General features: G+C 44.9%; 1 protein-coding gene across 2 annotated transcripts in view; it reads left to right on the forward strand.

The window, feature by feature from the left end:
- Positions 1–16,474, forward strand: part of LOC138750556 (endogenous retrovirus group 3 member 1 Env polyprotein-like) — a 474,937-nt gene extending 458,463 nt beyond the window's left edge. The window contains exons 1-2 of one of the 2 annotated variants that reach the window (XM_069912654.1): positions 8,205–8,873; positions 13,931–16,474. In XM_069912654.1, the coding sequence (XP_069768755.1) occupies positions 14,242–15,945 (1,704 nt within the window). In that variant the 5' untranslated portion in view covers positions 8,205–8,873; positions 13,931–14,241 and the 3' untranslated portion in view covers positions 15,946–16,474. Of the gene's footprint in view, positions 1–8,204; positions 8,874–13,930 lie in introns of those variants that run through there. The other variant, XM_069912655.1, reaches the window with a different exon arrangement.
- The last annotated feature ends 4,357 nt before the right edge of the window (positions 16,475–20,831 follow it).

The following is a 20,831-nucleotide window of genomic DNA, read 5'->3' on the forward strand; positions in this document are numbered from 1 at the left end:
GGTCTCCCGCCAACCATTGTTGTCGGGGCAGCCAGGTGGACTCCTCTTGTCATTGCCCCTCCCTCCCAGGTAGTCTGCACCCACCTGGATCGGGTGCCAGGGGGCTATAAGGAGATCGGGGAAGTGATTGATACCCTCCTCTATGAGGGGGTGTGATAAGACAGCCCAATCTGGCCTGTCTGTAAGAAAAATGACACGTGGTGAATGTTTTCGCAAATTGGACAAATTCACTCCCCCGCCCCAACTCACTCTGGCTGTGGTCATTTCTGATGTGGTTGAACCACTTCATTGGATTCCAGATGATGGAATGTTTATTTGACACCATTACATCTCCCAAAATCATTAAACTGCTCTGGGAGGGGAAAAAAAGTTTGGTATCAGACATGATTTACTCTGGGAGAACATGGCACCATAGAGTGACCCAACTTCTCTAAGGCTTGTTTCATGGAGCTAGGATCCCAGATGTTTTATTCACATTACTTAGATCAACAGGGGTTAGGAAATGGCCTTGTCTTTGTCACATTATGAAGGCTCCAAACCCCAGAAGATTCCCTAACTAAAGTCACTTTTGGCAACAGTGCATTGGAAAGGTTTCTTTTGCCATGTCCAGACGTGTAAAACATCTGACATTTCCGATTTCGGATTTCAGATTTTTTGTCAGAGTTCATACATGACGTCACATCGATCCCTGAAATAGTTTTTGCTGCGGGCCATGCAGAATTAACCTTCTTGGCAATGCCATATAAAACTGACTCAACGTTGAGATGTAAACAAATAAAGAAATTTAAACAAACCGACTGTACGATACAGAGAGAAAAACATCAATGAAGTGTAAAAGTACCCTCCTTACATAAGTCCCTGACTGAGTTTGTTGTTGAGGAGTCTGATGGTAGCAGCTGTTCCTGAAACTTATGGTGTGGGTCTTGTGGCTACCTCTTTCCTGAGCGTGTGCTGGGTGGTGTGGATTCTTGAAGATTGCTGTTGCTTTCCGATGGCAGAGTTCCAGATATTCTCGTTGGTGAGGAGGGTTTTGCCTGTGATGTCTTGGGCTGTGTCCACTTCCTTTCAGAGGGCTTTTCAGTCAAAGGTATTGATGTGCCGATACCCGACTGGGATGGAGCCGATCAGCACACTTTCTACCACACCTCCGTAGAAATTTGCCAGGGTTTCTGATGTCGTACCAAACCTCCGCAAATCCCTGAGGAAGTACAGGTGTCGATGTCTTTTCTTCACAATGGCATTTGTGTGTTGGGTCCAAGATAATGACTCTCAAGATCTGAAATTTGCTCACCTTCTCCACCACTAATCCCCTGATGATCACTGAACCATACAACTCTGGATTTCCCTTCCTGACGTCCACAATCAGCTCCTTGGTTTTGGTGGCATTGAGTGGGAGTTGGGTGTTCGTGCACCATTCAGCCAAGTTTTCATTCTCCCTCCTGTATGCTGTCTCATCGCCCCATTATATATAATCCACTACCATGGTAGCATCAGTTGCATTGGCTTTGTTGTACTGAGCCACGCAGTCATAAGTTTATAGAGAGAAAGCAGGGACTAAGAACACAGCCCTCTGGTACTGGTGGAGATTGTAGAGGAGATGTTCTTACTGATCCTCACTGATTGTGGACAGGAGGAGAGGGAAATTCAGCATCCAATTACACAGTGGGGTGTTGAGTCCCAAGGTCTTGGAGTTTGATGATCAATTTTGAGGGAATGATGGTGTTAAATGGCAAACTGTTGTCGATAAAAAGCATCCTGAAGTATGCATCTTTGCTGTCCAGGAGTTCCAGGGCTTTGTGTAGTGCCAGTGAGATGGCATCCACCATAGACCTACTGCTACGATTGCAAATTGGAACCGATCCATTTCACCGCTCAGAGAGGAGCTGATAGGCTTCAGCACCCAGCCTTTCCAAACAGCTCCTCACTTCTGACTGAGGTTCAAGGTTCAAGACTCCTTTTATTTTAGGCAGACGGAGAGTCACCACTTTGTCCAGCTCCCCTTGCAGAAATGAGGCCCCAGCAAGGAATGTTGACAAGGCCAGTGCTTTAAGCACTGAGCTATTGGAGTAGAAAGGGAATCAAAACAATCTCTGTTCAGAGCCACGGTCTGTGAATTCTCCTCCTATGCTCCATCAGCCTCTGCGGCTGCACAGTCTCCTGTTCAATTCATTGACAACATCGTGGCCCATCCCTTCGCAAGTGAACATGAACACGGTGTCTTGTCGCTCTTCTGCCCTCACGGAACTTTTTGTAGTCGTTGGCACATTGTGATGTTCCACTGCGAATCGCAGAACGCCATGCAGTGCGATTTTTTTGGCGAGGTCCCCCCAGTCAGTATGGTTGACATGGAATGACTGGAGATTGCACTTGATTACGTCTTTGTAGTGAAAACGTGGGCGGCCAACATTGCGGGGAGCATCTGGTAGCCCACCGTAGAGGACATCTTTGGGCAATCGGCCATCCTGCATACAGACAATGTGGCTAGCCCACCGCAGGCAGTGAGCGCGAATGATTGAGTAGAGGTCCGTACCTCCAGTCTTCTCCAGGACTTGGACGTTTGTGACTCTGTCGTGCCATGAGTAGCCTAGGATGGATCTGAGGCAGCAGAAATGGAATGCGTTAGGCAGTGTTCATGCTTTATGTATGTGACCCAGGGTTCAAGGCTGTAGAGAAGCATACTCAGCACGCAGGCCTCGTAGACTCGGATTTTCAACTTGGTGGAGAGGTGGCAGTTTTCCCACACATGGGCACGGAGACAGTGGATGCTTTTCCCAGGCTTGTGTCCAGTTCTGCATCAAGTGAGTTCGTTGTTGTCACAGTGAAGCCTCAGTAGCAGAATTTGTCTATGTTGGCGAGCACTGACCCATTGATCGTAACTGATGGAGTGTCGTGGGTTTGTTGGCTAAAGATGCCCGTCTTGCCCAGGCTCATTTTCCGACCAAATTCAGTGCAGGCAGATGCAAATGCATCACACAATACTTGCAGCTCTGGCTGGGAGTGAACCATGACGGCAGCATCATCTGCATAGAGCAGTTCTCAAATCATAACTCTTCTGATTTATGTCCTGGCCCGGAGCCGTGACAGATTAAAAAGTTTTCTGGAGCTCCTTGTGTGCAGCGCTGTGCCTGAAGCTTCTGGAAAAGCATGGCGCAGAAGAGCAGAGATGAAAATGCCAAACAGAACTGGAGCGAGTACGCAACCCTGTTTTATGCTGCATTGGATTGGGAACTCTTCTGATCTCAAGCCATCGAATTGGGCAGTGGCCTCTATGATGTTGTGAAACTGGACGATGATGGACAGTAGTGTGTCAGGGCAGCCAAGATGTTTTAAGACATGGAATAGATGTGAGTCAAAGGCCTTGGTCAGGTCGATGAAGCACATATAGAGAGGTTTGCGTTGTTTAATGCATCTCTCTTGCAGTTGTTGGAAGTCGAAGGCCAAATCGATAGTTGATGGAGATGGCCGAAAGCCACATTGGCTTTCAGGCAGTATTCTGTTGGCGATGGTTGGCAGACGTGGGGGTGGGGGGGGGGGTTGAATGGGATTGCACAACAGAGTATGTTGTCTACAAGGCTGAGCAGTGAGATGCCATGGTAGTTACTGCAGTCTTGGTGGTCACCTTTGTTCTTGGAAAGGGTCACAATATTTGCATCCCGCAGATCTTTGGGGATGTAACGGTGGAGCCAACATGTTTTGAATAGTATTGTGAGCTCGGAGGTAAGTGCTTCGCCACCAATCTTCAAGATCTCAGAAGAGATACCATTGATTCCAGGTGATTTGTTATTTTTCATGCAATGGACTGCTTTTATGACATCGGTGATGGTAAATTCAGCATCTAGCTCCGCTAGGACAGGTAGTTGCGGCAGTGTGTTGTTGATGATGTCAGGGTCCACAACGATTGGTGTTGTGTAACACAAGCTCCAGATCCAAACCTCCGACATGATCAGGAAGCCTTCAGCATCCGAGACCCTTCAGAAGCCCTTTTTGCCCTCAGCACCCTCTCGTATCCCATTTCCTACGGGGATTCCCATGAGCCAGTCTCCAGCAGCCCGCAGCCTGAGCGGTTCCCATGAACATAACTCATGTGCAGCCTGTGTGGCTCCTTTAGCCGCTGAACCCATTTCTGATCCACTGTTATGGTCACTGGCCGGTGGAATCATATCCCAAGCTTCACCTTCTTAACAGGGATGTTCTCTCCATTTCTGGTGCCCTGCTCCCCAGAGTATGCTGAGGGGGTGTAGGGCTTCCCATCGGTTGCAGGGTGGGAATATGATGATTGGGTGTAGGGCTTCCCGTCAGTTGCAGGGTGGGAGTATGCTCAGAGGGTGTAGGGCTTCCCATTGGTTGCAGGGTGGGAGTATGCTGAGGGGGTGTAGGGCTTCCCGTCAGTTGCAGGGTGGGAGTATGCTGAGGGGGTGTAGGGCTTCCCATCGGTTGCAGGGTGGGAGTATGCCGAAGGAGTGTAGGGCTTCCCGTCAGTTGCAGGGTGGAAGTATGCTGAGGGGGTGTTCCCATCGGTTGCAGGGTGGGAGCATGATGAGGGGGTGTGTAATGGAAGATTTAAACCATGTTTCTTACTTTTGCAGCCTTTGCTCCTGCAAGGCTGAGAACCTGCTTGTTGCATATGAATTAGTAGACATTATCTAAATTTACACTATGGGGCCCAGGGATGCATATGAATCAGTAGACATTATCCAACTTCCCTCATGAGGCCCAGAGATGCAGTTGTCTTTTGTTGGTCGCAGACTGTCAGGAGACCTTGAAGATAATTAAATCATTTATTCAAAGAGATAAGATCTGAAGTAAACAACTTTTGGGGTAATATAAGCCATGGTCCCACTGCTGAAGTTTGAGACTCTCCAAGAGGTGGCAACATCTCTCAGCAAGAAGAACTTCAAGAATCCAGCTAACGTCCCGGTCAAGGGAGGTGGAGAAGCTGCTACCAGCGCCCCGACAACCTTCTACAAATGTGCAGTCGTTGCCTTGCTTCAGCAGTTGGGACCAGTCCAGGTGTTGATGTATAATTGGGAAGGGCTTGCATATTGTAGTGTGAATTCAGATTTAAATTTAGTAATAAAGCCTTGTATAAACTGAACTGCTCTCGGTGTGTGTGCGTCTATTTTCTTTCGGTAGCTCAAACACTGTGACCAATCTAAAACGAACAAAATGAGAGGTATAAGTTTACCCAAGACAGGGTGTAGGGCTTTCCGTCGGTTGCAGGGCGGGAGTATGCTGAGGGGGTGTAGGGCTTCCCGTCGGTTGCAGGGTGGGAGTATACTGAGGGGGTGTAGGGCTTCATGTCAGTTGCAGGGTGGGAGTATGCCGAGGGGGTGTAGGGCTTCCCGTCAGTTGCAGGGTGGATGTATGCTGAGGGGGTGTAGGGCTTCCCATCGGTTGCAGGGTGGGAGTATGCTGAGGGGATGTAGGGCTTCCTGTCGGTTGCAAGGTGGGAGTATGCTGAGGGGGTGTAGGGATTCCTGTCGGTTGCAGGGTGGGAGGGGGTGTATGGTTTTCTGTACGAGTACTGGTTGTTGGGAGTGTATTGTTTGGCGGGGCCCTTTGGGGTGGTGTGATGGTTGGCTGTCCTAGTGTCTGTTGCCTTCATGCTGATCCATAGGGGACTGTGAGTCTCCCACATTGTCCACAATTGCAACCGGTGCGAAGTCCCTGGTGGCCACCGAGTCTTCCCGTCCGTCCCTGAATGTGACAAATGCATAGTGGGGATTCGACCTGGCTCAACTCCACTGGGTCCACCCGTGGGTCCATTTTGTGGGGCTGGGCAGTGCTTCCAGAGGAGTGCTGGTCCCAGTGTCATCAACCATCTAGGCAGCACTGTGCCTGTCGCGGCTTTCCTCATAAAGGAAAACATATGGTCATGTGGTGTTGTGTTAGTGGTGGTACATAATAACGAGCGTATAGAATGTAAAGCCTCTGGTAACACATCTTGCCATCTTGTCACGAGTAGGTCTTTTGCCTTTCAGATCAACAGGATGGTTTTCCAGAGAGAGGCATTTTCCCTTTCTACTTGCCCATTTCCCCTGGAACTGTAGCTTGCGGTGCAGTTGGTGGCAAAACCTCTGTCCTGTAGGTACTGGGTCGACTTCGGCATTCATAAAGCGGAACCCCTCTTTGTGTACATAGCTGGAGTACTCACACATGCTGAAAATGGATTGCAGGCACTTTACTACTGTGGCTGCCGATACGTGGGGACATGGGATTCCAAAAGATCAGTGGGAGTATTCGTCTATGGCATTAAGGAAATAGACATTCCTGTCGTAGGAAGGGTGCGGGCCTTTAAAGACAAGGCTGAGGTGTTCAAAAGATCTAGTAGCTTTCATAAGTGTAGCTTTATCCGGCCAGTACAATTGTAGTTTGCATTCCGCACAGATGGGACAGCCCTTGTTTACTGTCCTTACTTCCTCTCCCGAGAATGGGAGATTTTGGGTCCTTATGAAGTGAAACAGTCTAGTGACTCCCGGGTGGCCCAGCTCATTGTGCAAGCTCTGCAGTTGGGACATGTGGTTGAGGGCCTCACAGTTGTCCCTGGACAGTGTATCTGAGGGCTCATTGAGCCTCCCTGGATGGTAAAGAATGTCATAATTATATGTAGTCAATTCTATCCTCCAGCACAAGATTTTATTGTTTTTTTATCTTCTCCTGTTCTGGTTGGCGAACGTAAAAGCCATAGATCATTGGTCCTGACAAGGTTTCCATGCCAGATAATCTCTCCAGTGCCTTACTGCTTCCACAATGGCTTGAGCCTCCTTTTCCACTGCTGAGTCTCTCACCTCTGACCACTGTAGGGTCCATGAGAAAAAGGCTACCGGTCGCCCCTCCTGGTTCAGTGTAGGAGCTAGCGCTACATCTGATACATCGGTCTCCTCTTGGAATGGGATCGTCTCATCTATGGATGGCAGGATTGCTTTTGCAGTCAGGTCCTTAATATCTGTGAAGGCTTTGACAGCTGCTGGGCAGGTTGGGAACCGGAGGCTTTTATCAGTGGGCAAGCCCTGTCCTCATAGTTGGGGACCCACTGTGCATAATATGCAAAATGTCCCAAATATCTCTTTAAGGTTTTCTGTTAGTGTGGGACTGGGAGGTCTGGGAGCAGGTGCATGCGGACAGGGTCTGGGCTGATTTTCCCCGTTCTGTACCACATATCCCAGGATGGCCAGTTACCTAGTGCTAAAGACACACTTGTCCCTATTATACATTAGATTGAGTTCCTCTGCTGCCTGAAAACAAATGGAAGGTTAATGTCATGGTCAGATTGTGAGTGGACACCTACCAACTGATCCCTTCGCCATGCGGACACTCGGTCCTGGGCAAGCGTGTGCACCCTGTGGGACATTGGGGTTGGCTAGGGGTGTCTCAGAGTTAGCAACCCATCCAGGAGATCCTGGTAGTAGATCATGATCAGGAGGGCGACTTGTCGTACGCCTTCTGCCCGTGCTTGTCGCGATCCTTAATTGTAAGTCAGAAACCCAGGTGGTTGCACGGCCAATCCCGGTTCCGTTGAATTAACTAACAGGCGGAGCTGTATATATATATATATATATATATATATATAAAATATATATATATATATTAGTCTATTAAATTGTGACTAACATCAACCACATTAGACAGAGTCCAAGTTAAATGCTAGTTTTAATAGACAAGTATATAAAGCAAGTTCTTGCCTCTGTGCAAGCCCAGGTCAGAATGGAGGAGCCTAGGATTGGTCGGCTTTATATATGAGGTTGTCAGGTGGTGGTGCTGGTGACCTAGAGGAGTAATAGCATATCACCACGGTATATTCTCCACTTATATAAATGCAGAACATTTATAAAGAAGGGCAAGACAGGTCAGGTGCCTATTCTTTGAAGGTGAAAAGAATGATGTCATTAGAACATAGAACACTACAGCACAGTAGAGGCCCTTATGCCCTTAATGTTGTGCAGACCCATATATTCCTTCCAAACTAAAATACTAAAGTCTTCCTGCCTTGTGACCCTCTATTATTCGCTAATCTAGGTGCCAGTCTAAGGGTCTCTTAAATGCCCATAGAGGGGAGGCAGCACCCACTTTGGGAATCACTATGCGATGTTAACTTTTGGTTTACGGTATCTTGACCTTTTCTCCAGCACGGTGAAGGATGTGAATGTGTCGTAACGGCTCTTTGTCACAGAATTTACTATCTTCCATTCATCTTTGTGATATAGAGAATTTAGGTTAAAAAGACTTAAGTTAAAATGTGATGATTAATCATAAACAGGGAAGCCAGAACGGACAGAGAGTTTACTAGCAGTCAAGGACAAAAGGAGCTGCTGAATATGTTTTTTTAAACCTATCTTTTCATGGTCATAGTGAGAGACATGCAGGAGACAAAGGATTGATAAGAAGTGTGAGAAACAGAATTCAGTGAATGTAGAGTTCACAGCGTACGTAACGAACGTGATAATTAATAATGCAGTTATACTTAGAATGTTTTTGTAATACTAACCAATTAAAACAGTATTAATAAGAAGGGGAAGGGCAAATAATAAAGGTATAAAAATCAATGCACTGTATGTATCGGGGCTTAACTGGTGAGAAGCCAGTTAAGTCCAACTCTGCAGACTTGTAAATAAAGCTTGTCGTGTCATCAGTTTTAAAGAGACTCATGTGTGAGAAGTTTTATTTCTGACAAATGGGGGCTCGTCCGGGATCTACACTCCGGCCGTGAGGGGAGGCGAGAAGAGGGACATCGGAGGCGGTGCACCCCACTGAGTTCAGCGGCTCCTAGTCCCTTGCTCGTCGCTTCGGGCGGCTTGAGCGAGTGGTATCCGGACAGGGTGACACGACAAGACGGAGAGGAGAAGGGTGACGGTTCAATCCCCGGGAAGACACTGGTAAGTGACGACTTACGATTGTGGTGTGGGGATTGGGTAACAGGTGTAACGGGATACACCTGTTTGGATAAAAACCTAACGGAATAGATTAAGTATAGATCTTTTGTCATTGTGTGAGGACCCTGTCGCGGGACTCTAGGATAGACCCCAGGGAAACCTCGGCGGTAACCGAAGGAGGGACAGCACCTCCGACGAAGTGCCGAGAAGAGAGGGGTCAACCCCAGGAAAACCTCAGCGGTAACCGAAGGAGGGACAGCACCTCCGACGAGGCGTCTGAGAGGAAGGGAGTAGGGTCCAGAGCGAGAGGGTCCTCAGCAACGATAAACAGATCTAGGTGGGAAAATGGGAGGATCAAAATCTAAGGGCTCGTCTGAAAATTCAGGACAATTCCTGGGAGTACCCCTTGACAGCCCTTTGGGGAGAATGTTTGAAAATTGGGATAGTAAAAGATATCGGGACAAAAACAAGAAAAAGATGGTCCAATATTGTCTCCTTTGGTCAAAACAACCTATTAAAGGTTCCTCGGTCTGGTGGCCGAAATTTGGATCTGATGAGGATTGGGTTAGACAAGCATTAAACATATATGTAAATTCGAGACCAAAGGTGAATCAAGAAGAGTCAGCATATGCATTTTGTTGGGTTCCCTGGCCAGGATCCTTAACAGAATGTTTTAAATTGAGAGTGGCAGGAGAAAAGAAATGGGAACCTCTGGACAACCTTCCCCCTCCTTATATTCCCCCGGTGCCTACTGCGCCCGAGGAAAGCTTATTACCGGAGGGGAAAGGTGATGAATCTGATTGCCCCCAAGGGGGCCGGGATAAAAAGGATGAATTAAGGGAGTCGGACCCTAAACTTCCACCGGTAAACCGACCCTGGACAAGATCCCAGACTGGTCCAGGACCATCAAAGTTTTCAATAAACCTAAATCCCCTGAGAGAAGTTCCTATGGGAGGACCGGGAGGGGGAACGGGATATGTGAATGTTCCCCTAACTAGTACAGAGGTGCGGGGATTTAAGAAAGAAATGAAAAAGTTATTGGAAGATCCTATAGGACTGGCTGAACAGCTTGACCAATTCTTGGGACCAAACACATATACGTGGGAAGAGATGCAGGCAATAATGGGAACATTATTTTCACCCCAGGAGAGGCAGATGATTCGACGGGCTGCCCTCCTCATGTGGGAATATGAACAACCTGGGGACCCTAGACCCCATGAACAAAAATATCCCTTAAATGAACCCAGGTGGGACAAACGAACACCCGAGGGATTGGCAAGTATGAGACAATATAGAGAGTGGACAATTAAAGGGATACGGGAGGCTGTGCCAAAGGGTCACAATTTTACCAAGGCATTTGGGAACCACCAGGGGAAAGACGAGTCCCCTACTGATTTTTTGGAGAGGGTGAGAAAGAATGTCCAACAGTATGCTGGTGTGGACCCTAGTACACCAATGGGTGAACAGCTTATTCGAATTGAATTTGTTTCCAAATCATGGCAAGACATTAGAAAGAAACTAGAAAAGGAGGAGGACTGGAGTGAAAAACCCCTAAGTGAACTGTTAAAAAAGGCACAAAAAGTATATGTGCAGAGAGAAGAAGAAGATCAAAAGAAGGCGACAAAGGTTATGGTACAGACTATCCGACAGATGAATGCTGAATCCAGAGGGGAAAGAAAACAAAACCTTCCTCTAAACAATCCAAAATATCCAAGAGAGGGAAGACCCCGGAGGTTCGTTAAGTGCTATTACTGCAATGAGGAAGGACACTTTAAGAGGGAATGCCCCCGATACAAGAGGGAATTGCGTGCCCTCGAACTTATGTAAGAAGATTAGGGGTGTCAGGGGTTCCAAATGTTAGGGACCAAATATAAGAGGGAACCCCTGGTAAAACTAAAAATTGGACCCAAGGGAGAAGAGGTGGTGTTTATGGTGGACACAGGAGCGGAACGAAGTAGTGTAATAACTGTGCCAATCGGAACTGAGCCTATAAAAAGTAATTTGACAATTTCTGGGATAGAAGGGGCTCCCAGAATGGTATCAATAATTCCCCAAGTAACAGTGAAACTGAAAGAAAGAGAAGGGGTACAAGACCTCTTGTTATTACCTTCAGCTGGATTTAACCTCCTAGGAAGGGACTTACAGGCTCTCCTAGGTTTGGGTGCTCTCCCTGTGGACGGAGAAGTGCGAGTCCACCTCTGCGCCTTAAAGGAAGAGGATGAACGGCAGATTGACGAGAGAGTCTGGTATAAGGAAGGAAATCGAGGAGGTCTGGACATCCCACCTTTACATGTCACATTAATACCAGGTCATCAGCCGGTAAGGAAACGTCAGTATCCTATTTCTTTGGAAGGGAGAAAAGGGCTACAGCCGGTAATTGAGACTTTAATACGAGACGGACTATTAGAAGAATGCATGTCACCTTATAACACCCCTATACTCCCAGTTAAAAAGTCAGATGGATCCTATCGCCTAGTTCAGGATCTAAGAAGTTTGAATGCTATTGTTCAGACCCGCCACCCAGTGGTGCCTAATCCCTATACTATTATGAGTCAGATTCCCCCAGACCATGAGTGGTTTAGTGTTATCGACTTGAAGGATGCCTTCTGGACTTGTCCGTTAGAAGAGAAAAGTAGAGATATGTTTGCGTTTGAATGGGAAAATCCATGGACAGGTAGACGGAGACAGTTTCGGTGGACTGTATTGCCCCAAGGGTTCACTGAATCTCCAAACCTGTTTGGACAAATGCTAGAACAAATCCTGATGGACTATCCACAATCTGATGATTCCCAACTAATGCAGTATGTGGATGATTTACTATTATCAGGACCCAAGGAACAAGAAATGAGGGGAGAGACCATTAGACTCTTGAATTATCTGGGGAAAAAGGGTCTACGGGTGTCCAGAAACAAGTTACAGTTTGTTGAGAAAACTGTGATATATCTGGGACACCAGATAAGTAAAGGACAGAAACGAATTACCCCTGAACGAATTGCGGGAATCACTAGAATGCCTTTACCCCGTAATAAGAAGGAAATAAGACAATTCCTGGGACTCTTAGGATACTGTAGGTTATGGATAGAGGACTACTCAGCTTTGGTGAAGTTTATGTATGATAAACTGACAAATGAAAATGACTATCCATTGAAATGGACCCAGGAGGAGGAGGGATGGTTCGAGGACTTGAAACATCGCCTAACACGAGCCCCAGTGCTCACTCTGCCCTCTTTAAAACAGCCCTTCCAGCTATTTGTCACTCATAACCAAGGAACAGCTGTGGGAGTTTTAACACAGGAAAAAGGCGGTCAGCGACACCCAGTGGCTTTCCTTTCCAAAATGATGGACCCAGTGTCTCGTGGATGGCCGACGTGTATCCAGGGAGTAGCGGCTGCTGCTCTGTTGGTAGAGGAAGCACATAAACTTACTTTTGGAGGAAAGATGACTGTGTACACCTCCCATTCTGTGAGTGTTTTATTAACACAAACTGCCCATCGATGGCTAACTGATTCTCGCATATTAAAGTATGAAACCATTTTAATGGTTGGAGAAGATTTACAGTTTGCAAAAATTAATAGCTGCAATCCAGTTCAATTTTTATACGGCAGTGAAACAGAAAAAGAGGTGGAGCATGACTGTGTCGAGTTGACAGATCTTCAGACCAAGACCCGAGAAGACCTTTGCGATACTCCGCTGGGAGAAGGATATGAATTCTACATTGACGGCTCCGCCAGATGTGTTGACGGAATGAAAAGAAATGGGTATGCTATAATAGAAGGAAATACTTGGAAAGTAGTAGAATCCACGAGACTACCCGGAAGCTGGTCAGCACAATCCTGTGAACTATATGCCTTGCAGAGAGCCCTCAGAATACTGGCAAAGAAAATTGGAACAATTTACACAGATTCCAAATACGCATACGGGGTAGTGCATACCTTTGGTAAGATCTGGAAGGAGCGTGGTCTAATTACATCAAGAGGAAAGGAATTGGCACACGAACAGATGATTACTCTGACTCTAGAAGCCTTAACATTACCCCAAGAAATAGCAGTGGTCTACATACCAAGCCATCAAAGGGGAGATACCCCGACAGCAATTGGAAACAGATTGGCTGATGAAGAAGCCAAAAGAGCAGCCATGCAACAAGAAATCCGTTTGCTGACTTTAATCCCAATAAGGCAAGGCATAAAGACAGCTCCCATTTTCACTGCTAAGGAAGAAAAGAACATGGATCAGCTGGGCACAAGCCAGTTACCTGATGGAACATGGAAAACACCAGATGGAAGAATTGTTCTAAATAAAGAAATAACTCGCAATATTTTAAAACACCTGCATCAACAGAGCCACTGGGGCACCCAAGCCTTATGTGACACAGTGCTTCGAGATTATGTGTGTAAGGGAATCTGCACCTTGGCCCAACAAGAGGTGCAAAATTGTTACCTATGCACAAAAATTAATAAGAAGATAATGAGAACAGGGACCATGGGAGGTCAACCATTAGCCATACGCCCTTTTCAACGTATCCAGATTGATTTCACAGAGTTACCTCAAGTTCAAAGATGGAAATATCTGTTGATGATAATAGATCACTTTACCCGATGGGTAGAAGCCTTCCCAACAATAAATACTACAGCCTCTACAGTAGCTCGCCTCCTCCTAGAGCAGATAATCCCCAGATATGGTATAATGGATTCTATAGACTCAGACAGGGGTCCACATTTTTCTTCAAAAATCCAGCAATTGATTTGTGATGCATTACAGGTCTCTTGGAAATTACATACCCCTTGGCATCCACAAAGCTCAGGGAAGGTCGAGCGTATGAATGGAACACTAAAAATCCAATTGACAAAGTTAATGGTGGAAACTAAAATGCCTTGGATAAAGTGTCTGCCCCTAGCCTTATTGAGAATTCGTACTGCCCCACGAAAAGATGTAGGGCTGTCCCCCTTATGAAATGATGTTTGGGCTTCCCTTCTGGAGTACAGTTGAGGGGTGTCCCACCTTGGGGGAAGGGGATATATTTGTTAGGAACTATTTACAGGCACTGTCACGCTCTCTTACAGATTTACGAAAGAGAGGACTATTGGCACAAACACCGCCTCTAGACTTTTCTTTACACAAAGTGGAACCAGGAGACTGGATTCTTATCAAGACCTGGAAGACTGAAAAACTCCAGCCCCAGTGGGAAGGTCCATACCAAGTTCTCTTAACTACAGAAGCTGCAGCACGAACAAGAGAGAAGGGGTGGACACACGCATCCAGATTTAAGGGACCTGTAGAGGCGCCACAGGACCCTGATACGAACTCAGATTGGACTTGTATTCCTGGAGAAAAACCTCTTACCTTACGATTTCGCAAAAAGACTTAATTCACAATGTTATTGTTATGTTCTTTGATTTTTCTTAGTTTGCCTATGTCTTTATCAGGTGTGAAATGTAAGAAATGCAGAGATACAGTGGTCCTGTTTCAGGACCACATTTGGGGAAGAAAGGAAGGTAATTTCATTTCCCATACCTCAGTTCCTGAGAAATGCTGGGCAGAAAATACCACCCAACATCCATATACCCCTTGTGTGGAAAAAGAAGGAAATAATATGGGTCATTATATACAGATTCCTAATACCACTCCTTTCCCTCTTAACGGTTGGAAAGGTGACTCAAGCCCACCATGCCCTGATGGACTCTGGTTTTGCATACACCAACGTACTGTTCCAATGAGAAGTTACACTCCACACTCGAAATTGCCTGTCCCTTTAAGACAGCCGGACTTAGTTCGAGTCCATCCAAATAACCATGTAAGTTTCGGTAATGCAATTGGGGGAGAAAACCTTTTTGTAGATCTGGCAACTAAAATTGCAGGAACTTTTAATGTAACCAATTGTTGGGTCTGCGGGGGTCCACGGATGTCAGAACAATGGCCTTGGTGGGGAGAACCTCTCAATTCATTGACCATGATTTCCCGCATTTGGACAACTAACCGAACGAGATCAAGAGAAACCTGGTCTCTCTCTAACGTCCCCTCTGGTTTTTATTGTCTCTCACGAGCCGGCAAATACCCAGTAGGAGAAAGTCCCTGCAAGGCTGTATGGATTCGCATTTCACCTGGTGTTTTCACTTGGTTTCCTAAACCTCAGACTTGGTTCTTATCTACTGTTTTTAAAACTAATTGCCTACCCCTGTCTAATAGCAGTATTCAGTTTTGGAATTGTACCACTTCCACCATCACAGGACCATACCAATCAAATCCTGTTCTTAAAAGAGTTTGGGAAAGGGGGTATGGAGTATCCCCAAATGGATTATTCTGGGTATGTGGTAATAAAGCTTATACTCGTCTTCCCTCACAGTGGAGTGGAACTTGTTTCCTAGGAATAATCCGCCCAGAATTTTTCCTTCTACCCCACGATCACGGTCATAAATTAGGCGTGAAGATCTTTGATACATTACATCGTGAACCCCGCTCTACCACGGTACATTTGGGAGAATGGAGAGATGATTGGCCTCCAGAGCGCATAATTCAATATTATGGTCCCGCTACATGGGCTCAAGATGGATCTTGGGGTTATCGTACTCCTATATATATGTTAAATCGCATAATTCGCTTACAAGCAGTGCTTGAAATTGTTACAAATCAAACAGCTATAGCCCTGCAATTACTTGCATCCCAGCAAGGTCAAATGCGCTCTGCTATATATCAGAACCGTCTAGCCCTAGACTATCTCCTAGCCACGGAAGGAGGTGTATGTGGTAAACTTAATTTGACTAACTGCTGCTTACAGATTGATGATAATGGAAAAGCCGTTCGTAAAATCGCTGATAATATTCGTACATTGTCCCATGTACCGGTTCAAACCTGGCATCCTTTCCCACAATTTAATTGGATGGACAAATGGTTTGGAGGAACCTGGTGGCATACCTTCTTGTGGGTCATCGGAGGTATTTTATTCCTCCTACTTATTTTGCCCTGTATTATTCCTTGTCTACGCAGCCTAGTGATTTCCATGGTCGAACAAACTATGCAACCAGGGGGGATGGGAGACCCTGTAAGACTTTTATTTCAGCGTGAGATTAATGTATCATAAAACATTTCTCTTCCCTAGCTTAAAATCCCCATTAATATCTAAACATATATTCAACACATTTTAAAGAGAGAAAGGGGTGGATTGTGATATAGAGAATTTAGGTTAAAAAGACTTAAGTTAAAATGTGATGATTAATCATAAACAGGGAAGCCAGAACGGACAGAGAGTTTACTAGCAGTCAAGGACAAAAGGAGCTGCTGAATATGTTTTTTTAAACCTATCTTTTCATGGTCATAGTGAGAGACATGCAGGAGACAAAGGATTGATAAGAAGTGTGAGAAACAGAATTCAGTGAATGTAGAGTTCACAGCGTACGTAACGAACGTGATAATTAATAATGCAGTTATACTTAGAATGTTTTTGTAATACTAACCAATTAAAACAGTATTAATAAGAAGGGGAAGGGCAAATAATAAAGGTATAAAAATCAATGCACTGTATGTATCGGGGCTTAACTGGTGAGAAGCCAGTTAAGTCCAACTCTGCAGACTTGTAAATAAAGCTTGTCGTGTCATCAGTTTTAAAGAGACTCATGTGTGAGAAGTTTTATTTCTGACAATCTTCACGTCCAACCCAAAACTGTACTCTCCGAATGTGATCTTCCCAGCAAGAAGCCAGTGCAATCCTCTGGTGTTCCATAAATGGAAGAGAGGTATTTCAGCCCCTGAATGCTGCTGTCCTGGTCAACCTGCCCGAAGGGCAGTGCCCACAGAACACCTGTGTAGGATTCCACTATTGTCCTGGGAGTTGGGGCTTAATGGGTTAGAGAAGAACACATTGTCGATGTTGACCACGGCATACCAGAGTTTGTCGCCCCTGCCCGTGATATCCTCCACCAATTTAACCACATCGAAAACGACCGCAGCAAGAGTGAGTGGGGGGGGGGTGGGGGTGGGGGGGTGGGGAGTGAATTTGTCCAATTTACAGTATCATACACCACGTGCCATTTTTCTTACAGACAGGCCAGATTGGGCTGTCTTATCACACCCCCTCATAGAGGAGGGTATCAATCACTTCCCCGATCTCCTTATAGCCCCCTGGCACCCGATCCAGGTGGGTGCAGACTACCTGGGAGGGAGGGGCAATGACAAGAGGAGTCCACCTGGCTGCCCCGACAACAATGGTTGGCGGGAGACCCTCAAATATAAACTGCCCCTTGAGTACATTCATTCCGAGAATGTGGGGGGGGTTGGGGTCTCATTGTGACATCATAGCGAGAGAGTAAATATTGGGAGATTGCCATGGTTTCACTTGTCTTTCTGTATTATTGTGCAACAATAAACCCATTGATGACATCACACAGCCAGCAAACCCAAATGCTGAGACTGCAGTCGTGTTCATTGTGAGGGTTGAACGTGGTGCGAGCGCGTGGCACAGTCTTTGCCGAATACCAGGGCTTTTTGGCCAAGTGAGGCTCACGGTGGTGACGTATTTGAATTACTACATCACACGTCACTGGAAACACCTCGCGTGTGACTTGCAGGAGAATGGGCAATGCCTTGTGCTGTCTACGAGTGGCACGAGTGGCTGGGGAAGAGGAGCAGAGTAGGAGATCCCTCACTCCTCGGAAAAGAATGACGTGCAACTGCTGCAAGAAGATCAGAGGCAGGTGGTTTCATTCCCGAGTTGCTGCGGAGGAATCGTCAGACTTCAATGTCGACCGCAGGGAAGAAAACACGCAGCAGGTACTCTCGGTCACGTGTGAAACCTTCTATGAGGCAATGTCGAAATGAACATAAGTTGTACTGTGTGCACAAGGTTCATTACTCACGTAAACATCAGACACTCATCCTATAAGGAGAGCTTGTTGTTTCGCAGCTAATTATCTCCAATTCAGTGTTGGTAAATCAGTTATGCTTTGTCTTATCTTTTTCCAAAGCATCTACAGATTGGGTGCTTCATTTATTCTGAAACTTAAACAAGGTCATCAACAAGTGAATCCTACTTGGAATTTATACATTCCTACTTAATAAATGGGTCCAGATAGTCTTATTTTTGTAAATTAAAATGAAAAACATTCTCTTTCCTTTCACAGCACAAAGGATCCCCAAGGTTTAAAGTGTAAATGATAAAACTGGAATTACTGGATATTTCAATAAGAACAGAAAAGGCTGGAAACTCCCAGCAAGTCAGGAGGTGACCAACCTGCTGACTATTTCCAACATTTTCTGTTGTTACATTTGAAGTATAATTATTTTTAATATTTCTTCTGGGAACAATTGGCTGTCAAAGGCAGGAATTAAATTCTCTTTATTGTTTTGGAGTAGGGAGAGTTTAGTGCTTTTTTTAGGAAGGAATATATGGGTTGGCACAACATCAAGGGCTGAAGGGCCTGTACTATGCTGCAGTGTTCTATGTTCTGTGTTTCTGCCATGGTGATTTAAGAGTAAATATTAACCAAGGACCCCCAGAAGAATGTGCCCTTTCCTTTGGTTTCTGCCCTGGAAGAAAGACTGATGAAAGACTGGAGTCCTGGTTTTCTGGCTGAAATCAAAACAAGTGTTCTTCGTAAAGATGCACCAAGAATCTGTGGTTTGCCTTTCATCAAATTCAAGTCAGAAACCTCAGCCTTGAGTGTATAGGTGTGAAATCTGAATGTCTCTGGGGATTGACCCTGTGCCATGTGTTCAGTTGCAATGCCTTCAGCAACCCTTGAACCAATATTCATTGGGCCAATCCTGAAAGGTGTTTTGCCTTGCTTTTTCCAGATACTTTTGTTCTGTTCACTGCCATGGTTCACATGATGAAGATAATGCTTTGCAGTGGATTTGAAAATAGTCATTAAGTTTTAACTGTGACTTTTACCTGCAAGACCACATGTTTGTTCTTGGTAAAATGTTTTTATTGAGTTTAACATATAAGCATACATACAGAAATCTGAAAACCACGTGACAATTCATTCCATTACGAGTAAGGACACGCGAAGAAAACAAAGTTAATGAAACTACATTCAGGATGACTTGTTAACCTCCAAAACAATTACACTCCAACTCCAATCATCCAAAATCAGATTCGCTGAAATCCTCATTTATCCAAAAGTTTACAAAAATTCAAATAAATGAAGATATCCAAAACAAATCAGGAATCTGCATTTATCTGAAATATTTTTCAGAGACAAACTAACCTCTCAGGTTGAAAAAAAAATTATTGCACGTGAAATTAGAACATCGATTGTTCTCGTTTCAGGTAACTCCCTCCCCTCTCTTTTTCTATTCCTTCTTTACCTTCCCCTATTGACTTTTCTCTCCAATTCTCCCATCAAACTGCACACCACTCACTCCCAGCAAGTGGTTGGAAGAATCCCTTGTCCTGCCGTCGTCCAGGAGAGCGGCCTCTCGGCAGCAGCCGGTTGGTCACAGCCCTTTCAGATAATCGGAGTTGTAATGTAATAAGAAATAATCTATATGGTGAACCCATTTATTGAAATAAATTGTACAAAACAAAAGAATAAAAAGAAAAAGAAAACAACTTGAAAAATTAAATCTAAAAAATACATCTAATCTAATGCCTCTCTCTAATCAAGGTTACCTTGCAGACAGAGTAAAATGGGGATTTTTGTTTAAGGTATTGGAAAAATTTAAATTTGGGCCACTCTTTATTGGTTGGGTGAAGGCCTTATATAAAAATCCATTGGCTAGAGTGGTGACAAATGGACAAGTATCTTCTTCCTTTATATTATCTAGATCAACTTGACAGGGTGTCCTTTGTCACCGGCTTTATTTGCTTTGGTTATTGAACCGTTAGCGCGAATGATTAGACAAGATGGTGATATTAAAGATATTAAGGCAAATGAGGAAGAGTATAAAATGAATTTATTTGCCGATGATGCTTTGATATATTTAACAAATCCTACGCAGTTGTTAGGAAGGTTACATGCAAGTTTGGAACAGTGTGGTGCATTATCAGGATATAAGGTTAATTGGGATAAGAGTGAAATGATGCCTTTGACAAGAATGGATTATGCAAACTGCAGATATTGTTACATTTAAGCGGTTGGATAAAATTAAGTATTTTGGGATAAATGTAGATGATAATTTTAATCATTTATATGAGTTGAATTATAGACTATTATAGCATAAAATTAAATTAGATTTAAATAGGTGGAAAGATTTACTGATAACTTTAATAGGGCGATGTGGCGGCGCAGTCTCCCATGGTGTATAACGCCACATGGCGGAGCAGCCATGGGAAGATGGCGCTGTCAAGGTTTTCTCCCTGCCTCAAGTCACCTGCCCAGCGCACGCCTGGGGCAGCGATTCTGATATCACAATGCACGAGGTGACTGAGCTTAGGCTGCCCTTAAGCGGGCGCGGGCTGAATTTGAATAAAAACGTCATTAATGGCTTTCAATGTGGTGGCTGAGTCTTTCTTGGTTGTGTCCATCACGACAGTGTTTTAAAATGAATGTTTTCCCCCGTATTCAGTATTTTTGTCAATCAATTACATGTGGGATTCCTAAAAGGTTTTAAGGATTTCCATGTGCTGGGAAGATCTTTATTATGAAAAGGTAAATTGGCAAGAGTATCTATACAAAAATTGACTTGGAGTTTTATAATTACCACATTTTCAGGATTATTATGAAGCGGCACAATTCAAGTTTATTAATAGAATGGTTGGATCACAACAATCTTTACGTTGGGCTAAAATCCAAATGGCTCAGCTTCATGAACAAAGAATGATACAGTTTATTTATAAATGGAATGCTCAACTTTTCCAAAATTATCCTTTACCGGTGTTAAAACATTTCATGGAAATATGGTATCGGACCAACGTTGCTATTGGTGCTGAGGGCAAAATTTTGGCTAAAACCCTTTGTATTAAAATAAGCTTTGTATAAAAATAAATCACGTATTCCTGAATATTTGGGAAAAGAAAGGTATTATCTT

This window comes from Narcine bancroftii, unplaced genomic scaffold (genome assembly GCF_036971445.1).
Source record: "Narcine bancroftii isolate sNarBan1 unplaced genomic scaffold, sNarBan1.hap1 Scaffold_166, whole genome shotgun sequence".
In the NCBI taxonomy this organism is placed as follows: Eukaryota; Metazoa; Chordata; class Chondrichthyes; order Torpediniformes; family Narcinidae; genus Narcine; species Narcine bancroftii.